Source organism: Saccopteryx leptura, chromosome 2, assembly GCF_036850995.1.
Source record: "Saccopteryx leptura isolate mSacLep1 chromosome 2, mSacLep1_pri_phased_curated, whole genome shotgun sequence".
Classification (NCBI taxonomy): domain Eukaryota; kingdom Metazoa; phylum Chordata; class Mammalia; order Chiroptera; family Emballonuridae; genus Saccopteryx; species Saccopteryx leptura.
Genome location: NC_089504.1, coordinates 180,038,090 through 180,052,886, shown reverse-complemented (window position 1 = coordinate 180,052,886; position 14,797 = coordinate 180,038,090). Strand labels below are relative to the sequence as shown.

The following is a 14,797-nucleotide window of genomic DNA, read 5'->3' as shown; positions in this document are numbered from 1 at the left end:
TATTCCAGAAATTTTAAAACATTGTGTTAGCCAGTGAGATTTAATTGTTTACCAGTTGGTGATTCCTGCTTTTTAAAATAGTAGACTTTCAGCCCTGGCCAGTTTGCTCAGTGGATAGGGCATCAGCCAGTGTTTGGACATCCCAGGGTTCGATTCCTGATCAGGGCACACAAGAGAAGCGACCACCTGCTTCTCTCCCTTTCCCCCTTTGTTCCCCTTCTCTCCCCCCCTGTCCCCGTTCTCTCCTTCGCTCCCCCTTCTCTCCCTCTTCTCTCCTTATCCTCTCACAGCCAATGGCTCAATTGGTCCAATCCTCAGCCCCAGATGAAGGTTATTGGGTGGATTTTAGTTTGGGAGTCTATCTGCATGTGGGAGTCTATCTCCCCTCCTCTCACTTAAAAAAAATAGTATGCTTTTCCCAGGTCCTTTAAAAATATGCTTCAACTTGTAAAAACAGTAACACATTTACTTGGTGGCACAAGTTACATTTTTATTCTAATTAACCCATGGCCTAGAGAGAGGCTGTCGACCTGCCCATGATGGGGATCCAGAATTTTATTTATTTGCTTCAGTCATTCTATCCAAATCAGGGAGCTTGTGGAAGTGGGTGTCAAGTGACAATTTCTCAGGTAAATGTTTTTCCCCATAGTACCAAATCCAGTGAAAATAGATACTTGCAGAAAGGTGACAGCATCCAGACAGGCCTTCGTCAACTCTCCAACTCCCTTGAAAACAAAGTTCACACCATGGCTGCCATGCTTCTGAAGTAATTTTGTATACCACACTGATCTGTGGTTATAAGTTTCTGCCTTTTTTTCTAAGACATCTTTCAAAACTATTTTAATTTATCAGGATTCAGGAGAAAGGAAAAAAAATTCATTTCTTATCTTCTGGACAAAATAAAACTTCGAATGGTGTTTTGCTTGGGACCCAGGGAGAAAACTCTGCTTTTGCAAATAAGGACAGGAAGAGTCACATTGCTCTGAAACATCCAGAGCTAGATTTTATCACTGTGATGACAACCACATTTCTGAGGAAGAGAAATTTTGCATCTTTCTTGAGGAACAGAATGAAAATCTCACCACTCCTGCTCTGGCTGCTGGCTCAGTGGATAGAGTGTTGGCCTGGCATAAGGACATCCTGGGTTTGATCCTTGGTTAGGGCACAAAGGAGAAGAGACTATCTGCTTCTCCCCACGCCCCGCCTATCCCCCTTCTCTCCCTCTTTCTCTCCTGCAGTCAGTGGCTCAATTGGTTCGAGCATGGCCCCGAGCACTGAGGATAGCTCTGTTGAAGTGTGACAGCCTTAGGCACTAAAAGTAGCTCCATACTCGAGCATTGGCCCCAGATGGAGTTGCTGGATGGATCTTGGTCAGGGTGCATACAGGAGTCTGCCTCACTATCTCCCCCCCTCACCTAAAAATAAATAAATAAATAAATAAATAAATAATAAAATCTTACCACTCCTGCATCTCTTACCCCTGAGGCCTTATTCCCCCCATCAAGCTGGAGAATAAGAAAAGACACTAGCTATTTGGGAGATAAGAGCTGCTAAGAAGCCATGTAGTAGAACCTAGGATACTCCCTCCAAAAAACCCACTTTTTAATTTTTACCTTCACCAGCTGTCGGAAAGTAGCGCACGCAAAGGAGCGCTGTGCCTTCAGGCTAAGAGGACTCATTGAGCAGAGCTGGGCAGGAAGAGCCAGAGAGACCCAGAGACCAAGAGAAACTCCAGGGAGAAATAATTAAGGCTGGCAGGGACAGGCTGTGTTAAGTGAGCAGGGATGAGAGGTGAGCATCTGGGGATCCTTTGAAGAGGTTGTGGAATTTTCAGGTATACCATTGTATTCGTTTTTGGTCACTACTTAACAACGCAGTTTTTGACTGACCGATGGTGGTGCAATGGATAGAGCGTTGACTTGGGACACTGAGGTCCCAGGTTCGAAACCTCAAAGTCACCGGCTTGAGCCCAAAGGTCATTGATTTGAAGCCCAACATTGCTGGCTTGAGCAAGGGATCACTGGCTCAGCTGGAGCCCCTGGTCAAGGCACATATAAGAAAGCAATCAATGAACAACTAAGGTGCTGCAACTATGAGTTGGTGCTTCTCATCTCTCTGCCTTTCTGTCTGTTTGTCTCACTATATATATGTTCATACCATGGCCACCATGCTTCCGAAATAATTCCCTATACCACACCGATCTGTGGTTATAAGTTTCTGCCTTTATTTCTAAAGCATTTTTTGAAAATACTTTATCAGGATTTGGGAGAAGGGAAAAAAAAATATATATATATCTCTTCCTGCCCAGCTCTGCTCAATGAGTCCTCTTAGCCTGAAGGCACAGCACTCCTTTGCGTGCGCTACTTTCCGACAGCTGGTGAAGGTGAAAATTAAAAAGTGGGTTTTTTGGAGGGAGTATCCTAGGTTCTACTACATGGCTTCTTAGCAGCTCTTATCTCCCAAATAGCTAGTGTCTTTTCTCATTCTCCAGCTTGATGGGGGGAATAAGGCCTCAGGGGTAAGAGATGCAGGAGTGGTAAGATTTTATTATTTATTTATTTATTTATTTATTTATTTATTTATTTATTTATTTATTTATTTTTAGGTGAGGGGGGGAGATAGTGAGGCAGACTCCTGTATGCACCCTGACCAAGATCCATCCAGCAACTCCATCTGGGGCCAAAACTATATATATATATAGTTTTAAGGGAGAAAAGTATCTATGAAAAAATTCATGTAGGAGAAACAGGACAAAAATAGTAATAAATGGGGGAAAAAAGAGACAGAGGTGGTTTTGCCAGATCCTTGCTTGCTGGTGTGAGAAAAGAAGAAACAGAATGCTGGGCTGCCTCCTGGCATGGTCCTGGCAGCTGCTGCTTCATGTGCAGTTTATCTGGGCCTGGCACTCTGTGTAAATTCCTGTGTGGTTTGTTGAAGTGAACCCCCGCATCCCCCACCACCCCCACCTGCTCTCACATACTTACCCCATCTGGCTGTTTCTGTACCTAAATTTTCCAGGATGTGTTTAAAGCAGAGGTTTTTTGGGGGGTATGAGGGCCCTTTTTCAAGCCCCTTGCAAAAGGTTATGTGCCCCATGAAACTAGTTCTCCTTTCCACTGAGGGAATGTATAAAGATCTCCTCAAACTGTTAGGTATGAATAAGACTTTTTCTCATTTTAAAATGTTTCCTTTTGTGTAATGTAACCTATACAGAAAGTTGCATATGGAAAAAATATGCACAACTTAATAAATTGTTTCAAAGTGAACCCCCACATGCCCATTACCCAGGTTAAGAAATAGAACATTTCTGGCAATCCAGAAATTCCTTTATGCTCTGTCCTTATCACAATCCCCTCGTCCATCCTGGAGGAAACCACTCTCCTGACATTTACAGTAATCACTTCTTTGCTATCTTTTAAGGCTTATCCACCTACATATAGACCCCTAAACAATATAGCTTTGCTATAAATGAAGTCATACTTTATATGTTCTTTTATGACTTCTCAACATTTTGTTTGTAAAATTTGTACATTTTGTTGCATGTAACTCTTAGTTCCTCATTTTCATTGCTGTCTACTATTTTGTTGTATTACTATATCACAATGACTCATTCTATCCATGGTGGATGGATATGTGGTTTTTTTCTTAAAGATTTTATTTATCTACTTTTGAGAGAGGGAGAGAGAGCAAGATCGTAGTTGCTTCACTTTAGTTGTTCACTGATTGCTTCTCGTATGTGCCTTGACCAGGCATGCCTAGGGTTTTGTTCCTGTGACTTCAGCATTCCAGATCGATGTTCTATGTATTGCACTACCACAGGTCAGGCAGATGTATATGTGTTGTTAATCATCACAGCACTTTGAAATGAATTAGTATCTTATTAATTATAGGTTCTACATACACGTAGACCATCAAAGTCGAAGTAAGTAGATTTATTTATTCTAGAGATGGTGCTTAGTTTGTATATGTTCTGTAGTTCTATGGCCCCCAGGTAAGGAGTCACCAGCTTAAGGCATTGATATGTAGAAATTTTCTATTAACATGTATATACATATCTGAAAGATTTAGTGCTTCAATTCATTATATATTCTGTAGATGGCTTTATGACAGTGTTTCTCAAATTTTTATGGGTATCCAAGTCATTTACAACAGTGGTCCCAACCTTTTTTGGGCCACGGACCAGTTTAATGTCAGAAAATATTTTCACAGACCAGCCTTTAGGGTGGGATGGATAAATGTATCACGTGACCGAGACAAGCATCAAGAGTGAGTCTTAGACGGATGTAACGGGAAATCTGGTCATTTTTAAAAAATAAAACATCGTTTAGACTTAAATATAAATAAAACGGAAATAATGTAAGTTATTTATTCTTTCTCTGCGGACCGGTACCAAATAGCCCATGGACCAGTACCAGTCTGCGGCCTGGGGGTTGGGGACCACTGATTTACAAGGCTTGTTAAAACAGATTGCAAAGCACAACATTCAGAGTTTCAGATTCAGCAGGTCTTGGTGGACCTTGAGAATTCATGTGTCTAGTGAGTTTATGAGTAATACTGATACTGTTAGTCTGGGGGCCATACTTGGAGAAACCTGGTAGCTGGATGTTACCTTGGAAATTAGAAAACTGAGAATAGAAATTAATTCAATCATTCAGTAGATAAGAATGTGACACCTGCCTGACCATGCTGTGGTGCTGTGGATAGAGCATCAAACTGGGACGCAGAGGACCCAGGTTTGAAACCCTGAGGTCACCGGCTTGAGCGTGAGGTCGCTGGCTTGAGTGTGGGTTCATAGACATAACCCCATGGTCACTGGCTTGAGCCCAAAGGTCACTGGCTTGAGCAAGGGGTCACTCACTCTGCTGTAGCCCCCCCCCCCAATCAAAGCACATATGAGAAAGCAATCACTGAACAACTAAGGAACTGCAACAAAGAATTGATCCTTCTCATCTTCCTTCCTGTCTGTCTGTTCCTATCTGTCTCTCTCTCTCTCTCTCTCTCTCTCTCTCTCTCTCACACACACACACACACACACACACACACACACACACACACACACACAAAGAATGTGATGCCTGACCTGTGGTGGCACAGTCGATAAAGCATCAACCTAGAATGATGAGATCGCTGGTTCAAAACACTGGGCTTGCCTGGTCAAGGCACATCTGAGAGTTGATGCTTTCTGCTCCTCCTTGTCTTCTCTCTCTCTCTCTTTCCTCTCTAAAATAAATTTATACCTCTCTTTTTTTTAAAATTTTTTTTTAATTTATTCATTTTTAGAGAGGAGAGAGAGAGAGACAGAGAGGAAGAGAGAAGAGAGACCGAGAGAGAGAAGGGAGAGGAACTGGAAGCATCAACTCCCATATATGCCTTGACCAGGCAAGCCCAGGGTTTCGAACCGGCGACCTCAGCATTTCCAGGTCGGCGCTTTATCCACTGCACCACCACAGGTCAGGCTAAAATAAATAAAAAATAAATAAAAATTTTTAAAAAAGAATGTAACAAAAGACAATTTTTTAAAGGGAAAAGAGGGCAAATAGCAGGCTCTTATAGTAGCTCAGAGTATGGCAGTAGAAATGGAGAGTAGGGAATAAATTTTTAAAACATTATGGAGACACAAGTAAGAGGCCTTGACAATTGATTTGACATGGAGGATAAAGGAGAGGAAAGGAGTCAAGAATGACACCAAGGTTTTAGTCCTGGATCAGGAAGAGAATTAGAGCACAGAGAATAAGCAGGACTATGATGAAAGAGTATAATCAATCAGCATCTTCACTTCTGTACTTCTTGGCTGTCTAGGAAGATTACTCAACCATTATTTCATGGTCAAAAAGTGACTGATCCCCTAAGCCTATGGCCCCATTCCTGCTGTGGTGCCCCCAGAAACTAGAAGTATATGATCATGGGAGTATTTCTGAATGATTGATATTAAATGCTCAGTGGGAATTTAATATCAGATTTCAGAGGGGCTACATAAAATTTATGGCAAGACTCCCTCTGAGAACATTGGAAATTATGGAAATTCCCCTTTACATATTGCAATGTCTCTTCTACCCTTCTAAAAGTACCTTGAAATTTTTTCTTTTTGACCAAACCACATCTTTATGTGAAATGCTTACTGCTCTTTTCCTCCTATTTAAAGCCTATACATTCTTCAAGGCCCTATTCCAGTCCCACATCCTGACTGTGGCTCCTCCCTCATACCACTCAGGCATTTCATGTGCTTCATTTGTTCATGCAGGCATTTCAGAGTAGGCCTTTCATTTCCCTCAGCTAGACCAGACCACCTCAAAGAGCAGTATCTTTGAAATTGTCACAGTATCATATAATAAGCAGGATTAGAAGTTGAATGGTACTCCTGTCTTTCAAGAAAAGATGGAGACAGAGCTGGGCCCTAGAATCTCCAAAATCTCAATTATCATGACAGAAGATCCCAAATAAGGGATATATCATAGAAGCAGCTTTTTTGCTGGTCAATGGGTTGAGCCATATGGAAGCCAAAAGGACTCCTTTGTCTCCATAAAAGGGTGACCTCAGTGGCCTGTCTCCTATATCCTAGAGGGCCAAAAAGGGCTTTTCTCTTTTATCCAATCAACAAGTATTTACTGAGCACCTACTAGGTACCCTTGGACATTGTCCTAACCACTGGGAGAAAATAGTGAACAAGACCATTTGTGGAGCTTATGAGGAAAGAAACAAAAACACAAACATGCTAAATTATGCCACATTATATTAAATGTTGTGACAAAAACACACAGGAAGCTTGGACGAGAATGATTGGAATTGCTGCTTTGGATTGGATAGTCAAGGAGACCTTTCGAAGGTGTGGCCTCAGGACAAAGGAGCCTGATATGCAGAAAGAGGGGAAACTGGTCCAGGAGTCAGCAAGGCTCTAAGGTAGGAGAGGTGGGTAAGGCAGGGTTTTGGAGCACAGAGTGAAACCCAAAACGGGATGGAAAGGTTGGCAGAGTCAAATTTTGAAAGGCCTTGTATAATGTGGTAATAGGGTTTGAGTTCATCCTTTAGGGGATGGGGGACCACTGATAAACATAAACACCAGCTCTCTAAAACTATTCTATTCTAATGTCTCCAATTTTGAGCTGCTGGTCATCATTTTGATTGGCTTCTTTTTCCCCCATAAAGTTCTCTGTGTGTGTTTATGGTAGTAACTTTACAATTAGCCTTTTTTTGAAAAAAAAAAAAAAATACACCTTGTTATTTGTGCTGCTTCCTATAAATCAGGATGTTGTTAGATTTACTATCTTACTATTCAGAGCTGTAGCAATAGAGCAATGGTGAAAAGAAGAAAAGCAAAGCAGAGGGAGTATTACGTTCCAGTGACAGGGAGGAACTAACTACTAAGCATGAGATGTACTTACCTGTTTTGTGGACGAGTAGAGAAATCTGGATCCCAAGCCAGAGTATACCATTCAGTTGCTGTCTGAGCAAGCTACTTAACCTCTTTACACCTTAGTTTCCCAAATTCAAAGTGAGGATAATAATGACATATACTGCACATAATTTTGGTGAAGATTAAATGAGAAAAATGGATTTGAAACACTTGGTTCGGTGCATATAGTAGGTGCTCACTAAATATTCACTGGTTGAAGTATTGTCACTGGTTATCAACCAAGAGCCATTTGTTACTGCTTACTATACTAGGCACCTGGGACATAGATGGAAAGTAGAATAAGTTTGTATCTTTAGGAAACTTGATCACAGGGGAAGTAAAAAATATACACAGTTCCAAGGCAGCACATCTGGGATATAGTGGTGCTGAGTAGATACCTATATTCATAAATGCTAAAGAAGTCCCAAGTACGTGGAAAGATTTTCATGGTGTGGGATTAGTCAGGACAGTTTGATGGAGGAAGTCCATGAGCATGGACTTGAAAGTAATTCAGGGTTTGGATTGCTGGAGAAGAGAAAGCCTCCCTGGGAAGAGATCAGAGGTTTTGTGGGGAAAGCAGGGGATTGTTCTAGGAGCAGGAGGAGATTGGAAAAGAGAGTGCATATGTATTTGGAAATTCAGGAAAAGAATAAGAAGGAAATGAGGCCAGGTTGGGAAGTTTAGAATGGTTAAAAGAACAGGGAACCACTATAAGTTTTCAAATGGAAATGTTATCACCTACGTACCATTCGTATTTTAGGGAACACGTTAAACTATCTCAGACCACAAAGAGGTTTAAGGAGGGGTGAGCATTTACCTGGAAATAGGGAAGGAAATGAATGAACTTGATATTATGGTGGTGGAGATGAGGTGACCAAGGAAAAGGAAGACTGAGGATGACAGCTCTGCCATTCCTGCTCCTCCTCTACCTGCCGCCACCCCACAGAAATCATTTAACAACAGGCAACTACTTGATAGCAACATAGCCAGGAGTTCACAATGGGAAACATTCCCTTTCCAAAGACTGCTAAGATTGTCTGCCTTGCTATGCCAGAGTTGTTAACAGAATTGCAAATGCATTTTTAAATGACACATTCAGTAACTCCATTGCATCATCCAGGAAGAATTAGCCAGTGGCAACCATGAAGAGGCTTCCATCATGGATCTTGGTTATTTCTTGGTAGGTTTCTACGTGTGAGGGTGCCTGTCTGGGACGGGGAGCAGGTGTGGGATGGGGCACCATTTTCTGTATGACTCATAAACTGCTTAAGTCCTGAACACCCAGTGTCAGTTTTTGTGAACAGAGCAACTAATTACCTTTTTAAGAGCTCTTGTCCTGTGAGTTGAAGTTTTCATTATAGGCATGGTCTGAAGTGAGTGTGGAAAGCCCAGAGAGGCCTCTTCAAGGACTGATTGGCTGGCGTCTCAGCTCCACTTGTCCAAGTCTCTCTCCTTTGTCTCCTATCTCTGAGCAGGATGGCCGCAGTCCCCTAAGGAAATGAAAATTGGTAGCTGAGTCCAACCAGAAAAGGGAAGAGAACTTAGAGTTCCTATTTTCAAATACGCACCGCTTTGGTTACGATGGTGAAACAGGATGGCACGGTCTCAGCAGGGACCTCAGACATGCTGCAAAGGGCTCTGAGATGTATAGCTACCTTCCACCCACATAGTGGTTTGGAGAGAGCAGGTGGGCAGATATTTCAGGGTGCCTTTCCCCAAGGACCCTAAATAATGTAAGTTTTCACACTTATTCTTTTATTGAACTTATTGGGGTGACATTGGTTAATAAGATTAACCAATGTTTCAAGTGTATAATTCTATAATACATCATGTGTATATTGTATTGTGTGTTCACCATCCCAAGTCAAGTCTCCTTCCATCACCATCTATCCCCTCTTTACTCTCTGCTACCCCTCAAGCCCCCTTGCCCTCTGGTAGTCACCATACTATTGTCTGTGTCTATGAGTTGTGGTTTTCTTTTTGCTTAATCCCTTCACTTCTTTTACCCAGCCCCCCAAACCCCTCCCCTCTAATAGCTGCCAGTCTGTTTTCTGTTCCTATGAGTCTATTTCTGCTTTGTTTCTTTTGCTCATTAAATTATACATATAGGCCCTGCCCTGTTGGCTCAGTGGTAGAGCGTCGGCCTGGCGTGCAGGAGTCTCGGGTTCAATTCCCGGCCAGGGCACACAGGAGAAGCACCCATCTGCTTCTCCACCTTTCCCCCCTCTCCTTCCTCTCTCTCTCTTCCCCTCCCGCAGCCAGGGCTCCATTGGAGCAAAGTTGGCCCGGGTGCTGGGGATGGCTCTGTGGCCTTTGCCTCAGGCACTGGAATGGCTCTGGTTGCAACAGAGTGACGCCCCAGATGGGCAGAGCATCGCCCCCTGGTGGGCGTGCCGGGTGGATCCCGGTTGGGCACATGCGGGAGTCTGACTGCCTCCCTGTTTCCAACTTCAGGAAAAAAAATACAAAAAAAAATTATACATATAGATGAAATCCTGAGGTATTTGTCTTTCTCTGACTGGTTTATCATCCCTTATTCTTGATTCTTGTCCCCACTTGATTTTTTCACTGAAACTAGTATATATTATGTACAGCTGACCCCTGAAAAATACAGGTTTGAACTGCATTTTTCCAATAAATACTGTAAATGTATTTTCTCTTCTTTATGATTTTAGTAACATTTTCTTTTGATTAGCTTATTTTGTTGTAAAAATACAATATATAATATACATAACATACAAAATATGTGTTAATTGACTATGTTCTTGGTAAGACTTCTGGGTAACAGTAAGCTATTAGTAATTAACTTTTAAAAAATGTTTATAGATTTTAGAGAGAAAGGAAGAGAGTGAGAGAGAGAGAGAACCCGATTTATTGTTTTACTTATTTATGCATTCGTTTGGTTGATTCTTGCATGTGGCCTGACCAAGAATCAAACCTGCAACCTTGGCGTATCAGGATGACACTCTAACCAAATGAGCTATCTGGCCAGGGACTTAGTAGTTAACTTTTGAGGGAGTCAAAAGTTACAAAATCCACAAATTTTGGATTGGGTGGTGGGTTGGTGCCCCTATACCCTGCCCTGTTCAAAGGTCAATTATATATTTATTTGTTCACAGCCATATCTCTGGTGCTTAGAGCAGTAACTGGGACATATGAAGTCCCTAATGCATATTGGATTAATGCATTTATTGAATGAATGAATGAATGCTGAATGAGGAAGCAGAGCAGATGTGTCTGACCAGCCCATTCTGGGCTTCTAGAGGGTCCTGAAAGGAGAATGCTGCATCTCCCCCTCCCTGCAACCTCCCAGTCAACGACACCTCTTGTAGGAAAAGGAAACTATTTAGTTTTGGGGGGAAATCTCTAGCTATTACCAAGGCAGCAGAAAGGATTCTCACTCCCTGCCTTTTGAATAATTACTAGATCCTTCTTCCTACATAAAGAACAGACTGCCCTGGTTAAGACCAGCTGTTAAACTCACCCGTGACCCACAAACAGGGCTTCAGATGTGTCCTACTCATTAAGACCAAACCATCAGTCCCACACCATTTCCTTCCTCCTCTGTTGGACTGAGGCAAGAAGCTTCCATTCTGCGCACACTAGTGAAACCAATCACTGATGTTCACCTTTCTCCTCCCCGCCCTGCACAAGGAAACCAAAGATTGTACATAAGGGTGGTGCTTCTATGACCACACAGAGGGTGGCTCCCATCTGGAGACAGAGAAAAAAGCCACTTGCATGTGCTAGTCTTTTCTTTATTTTTTAAAGTTTTTAAAAATCTCTTTTAATGAGCAGAGAGTTTGATGGAAAGCACAAGGGTGGTAGTCTATGTTTATAAGACACAGAGGGGCAAGATTAGAAGCTTTTGGGACATTTGTTCTTAGCTGGCCTGTCAGCCTGGCAATGGGGCGTCAAAGCCATAGTGACTGTTAGCTGGCTTTGACTCTTGTCCCTTGGCTCAAGAACAGGGGCTTCCAGTGTGGCCTCCGTTGCACCTAGGACTTGCAGGGCCAGAGAGATTTCACAGGGGCCTGATGAAAGGGTGTGACTGGAGCAAGAGCCTCTGGTGTGAGAGGGGGAATCCATGGGGATAAGAAGTGCCACCAGCTGGAGAAGGACCTGAGATATCTGGCATGGAACCTTGTGAGGATGGGTGTCGGTGTGCAGGAGGTGTGCAGGAGGCGTGCAGGAGGCATGGTGGTGTGGATGGCCCTGCCGGTGAGAGAGCTGAGGGCCACCGGGAGTAGAGGCAGCTCTGACTTGAGTCCCCAAGAAGGACTGGTAGGTGGGGCTAAGGATGTTTGGACAAGGAAAGTCTTTGAAGCTTTTCTCTGGTCCTTCCAACTCTGGACCTGGTCCCCTCCCCTCCATAAAGCCATTAGCTTCTGGTGCCAGCCCTATCTCTGCTCCATCTCTCTTGGTTCCAGTCGGTGCATTCACAGACTTGCCCTGAGGGACGGGGAGGATTTATGGGGGTAGAGGTTAGAGGGGGAGGGGCATCCTTTAGAAGAGGGGAGGTCTGTTAGGGAAGTAGGGTGAGAGGAGCTGTGAGTCCATCAGACTAGACCGGATCATTTCCGAGCTTGCTCTGCATGACAAAGGGGAAGGGGCAAGTTTCTTTGATCGCCCCCCTCCCTGACCCCACACACCTGCCTGTTGATGCCTGGCCCCAGCAAAAGGGGGTGGGGCAGGCTGTGGCCCAGCTTCCCTGGATCCTGCTCAGGCCACCTTCTTCTCTTCGTGGACCCAGGACAAAAAAATATCTGCCAGGCTGATTACCCAAAGCACCTGCCGCCCCCTCCCGGAGAGCCCCGCGACCCAGAACTGCGCGGTGAGAAGGGGTGGGGGTGTTGGAGGCGTGTGCGAGCTTGTGTTTGCGTTTGTGAGGCTAGAGGCGTTAAGGGGTCGTGGGAAGAAGATTCACTGGGGCGCAGGGGTCACACCCCGGGTAGAAGCTAAGGGAGAAACGAAGTGAGGGCGAGCCAAAGGGTTATGCTTTTATAGACTTGCTCCAGATGCAGAAGCAGGATTTTCTGTCTGTTTTCAAAGGCCTGAGGAAAGGTGTTCGTGGGGGTGGGGGGTGGGGGAACGTAGACGTGGGCGGTAGTTAAGTAAGTTGGGGGCGAAGATGCCGGAGCTCTTTGCTGCAAGGGAAGGAAGAGGTGGTTGCTTCTGGAAGACTCGCCTTCAGCACGGAGGTTCGAGGCGAGGGTTGCAGATGAGGGGCCGGAGGTGCCCCTACTCTGCTGTTGGTACCGCTGGGACACAAGGCTCCTAGGTAGGGGATGAGGAAGCCTCCACAGCTTCAGGGGCCGGGTTCGCTTCTAGGCTTTTTTACATTTCTCTGTGAAGTTGCCTTGCGAAAGTGAAGAGTCCTAGCCTTCTCCCTACTGTTACTTCGGGAAACCGAAGTTAGGATTTGGGAAACTTGTTTAGCGTGAGAAGGGTATAGATTGAGAGGGATGACTCCTGTTTGGCTGTCGGTCAAGTCAACTCACCAATTGTTTTTTGGCCCCAGAAAAGAGATCCTGGAGGCCAGGGGAATCCAGGAGCGAGAGGTAAAGGGAAGGGCGAGGGGATGACTTGCACTTTTGGAGGGGCAAGTGTGCACTGAACAGCCACACCTCTTCCTAAGTGCTGCATGGAGCATGCCCTGCTCCAGAAATGGGATGTTTTCATTTCTCTCTTCTAGTTTCTCAGCTCAGTGTTTCCTTTGGAATAAGGCCCCGAGTACGGTCTTACCCCAGTCTGGCGTAAGAGGTATCAAGGCCAGCAGCCCTCTGGTGAGAAGATGAGCCGGAGGAGATGGAGGTTGGAAAGAGGCTGAGTTTCTTTGGGAGAGTGAATAGTGACATTAGATCTATCCCAGAGCTCACTCCCTTGCTTCTTAGTCCTCCCCTGTCTGTTGCATTTCCACACTGATTCTCCCTCCATTTCTGTTTTCTCAGGACTCCCAGTTTTGGAAGCCGGCAGTCCCTGGGGTCTTTCCGGGGCACTGGGGAGGGCTGAGGCCGATCATGCCCGGCCTGCTGCTGCTCGCTGCTGTGCTGCTCTCCAGCTGGGCTCAGCTGCCAGCCGATGCCAGCTCCTGGTGGTGAGTAAGAGGGGCTGAAATCCTACTCTACAACCTACGCCTCCTTTGGTAATTGAAATGTGGAGAAGGTCACAGTGGGTAGCGATCTTCCTTTATTCATAGGAATCCTGAGGACCTCTTTTATCCCAGGAAAACTGGGGCGGCCTTTTTCTTTCTCAGGCCCCCAGAGGTAAAGGTTCCACAGGATAAAGGACTAGTTCATTTGGCTGTTTCTCTGATCCTGTCTGTATTCCCCTTTTCCTGGCTTTTCCTCCATCCCTATGGGTGGTTAGAAATACTCCTCTTGTTGTTATTGGATGGGTAAACATTTTTATTTATTTATTATTTTTAAAGTTTTTTTGCTGGTGGGTGCAAGGAGAATAGAATTCTTACTTTATAAGTCTGAAGACCAGGTGCGGGACTTGCAGGACCATTGTGTTGCTTTCTTTTTGTGTTTTTAAAACTTGTCATTGCCGCCTGACCAGGCGGTGGCGCAGTGGATAGAGCGTCGAACTGGGATGCCGAGGACCCAGGTTCGAGACCCCGAGGTTGCCAGCTTGAGCGTGGGCTCATCTGGTTTGAGCAAAAGCTCACCAGCTTGGACCCAAGGTCACTGACTCCAGCAAGGAGTTACTCGGTCTGCTGAAGGCCCGTGGTAAAGGCACATATGAGAAAGCAATCAATGAACAACTAAGGTGTCACAATGTGCAATGAAAAACTAATGATTAATGCTTCTCATCTCTCTGTTCCTGTATGTCTGACCCTGTCTATCCCTCTCTCTCTCTGATTCTCTGTCTCTGTAAAAAAATAAAATAAATAAATAAATAAAAATTAAGACTTGTCATTGCCAAGTCAACATGGAATAACAGGCACTCACGACCTGTTTTGCACGGTCTGTACGCTGCTCACATTTTTACTCAGATGGCAAATGTACAACCTTATCATCTCACTTAATACTTTATTGTATCTTGTGGTTAATGAGCAAAAAGGAAAGCCTGAGAACTAATAAGGAGTGGGTTCAGGGATGTGTGGGTCCAATACAGAAGTGAAAACATTTAGAATATATTGCCATATATGTAATTTGAATTTGATTTTAAAGGCATAAGGGAACTTACTGCTTTCCATCACATATCCTGCACTTGGTTCAAAGTGAAGTAATTAGTCCAACTCCTTGAATAAGTCATGCTCTCTCCTGGTGAGGTTTGGTACTTTTTGCTCTCTGCCTCAAATGAATAGCCCACTCCCTCTGTTGCATTCCCCTCCTGCCTCACACCTTTAAGATCCTTCAAGCTCACACTTTGGCCATCTCCTTATAAAAAGTTCTCCCTAGC

The 14,797-nt window shown here is 44.3% G+C and overlaps 1 protein-coding gene across 2 annotated transcripts in view; it reads left to right on the top strand.

Annotated features, from left to right (window-relative positions):
• Positions 1-14,797, top strand: part of WNT5B (Wnt family member 5B) — a 158,604-nt gene that overhangs the window by 120,817 nt on the left and 22,990 nt on the right. For both annotated transcript variants that reach the window (XR_010749283.1, XM_066369480.1), the window contains exon 2: positions 13,342-13,487. Coding sequence is in view for 1 of the 2 variants with exons in the window: in XM_066369480.1 (XP_066225577.1) it covers positions 13,342-13,487 (146 nt within the window). In the remaining variant the exon portion in view is untranslated. The remainder of the gene's footprint in view (positions 1-13,341; positions 13,488-14,797) is intronic.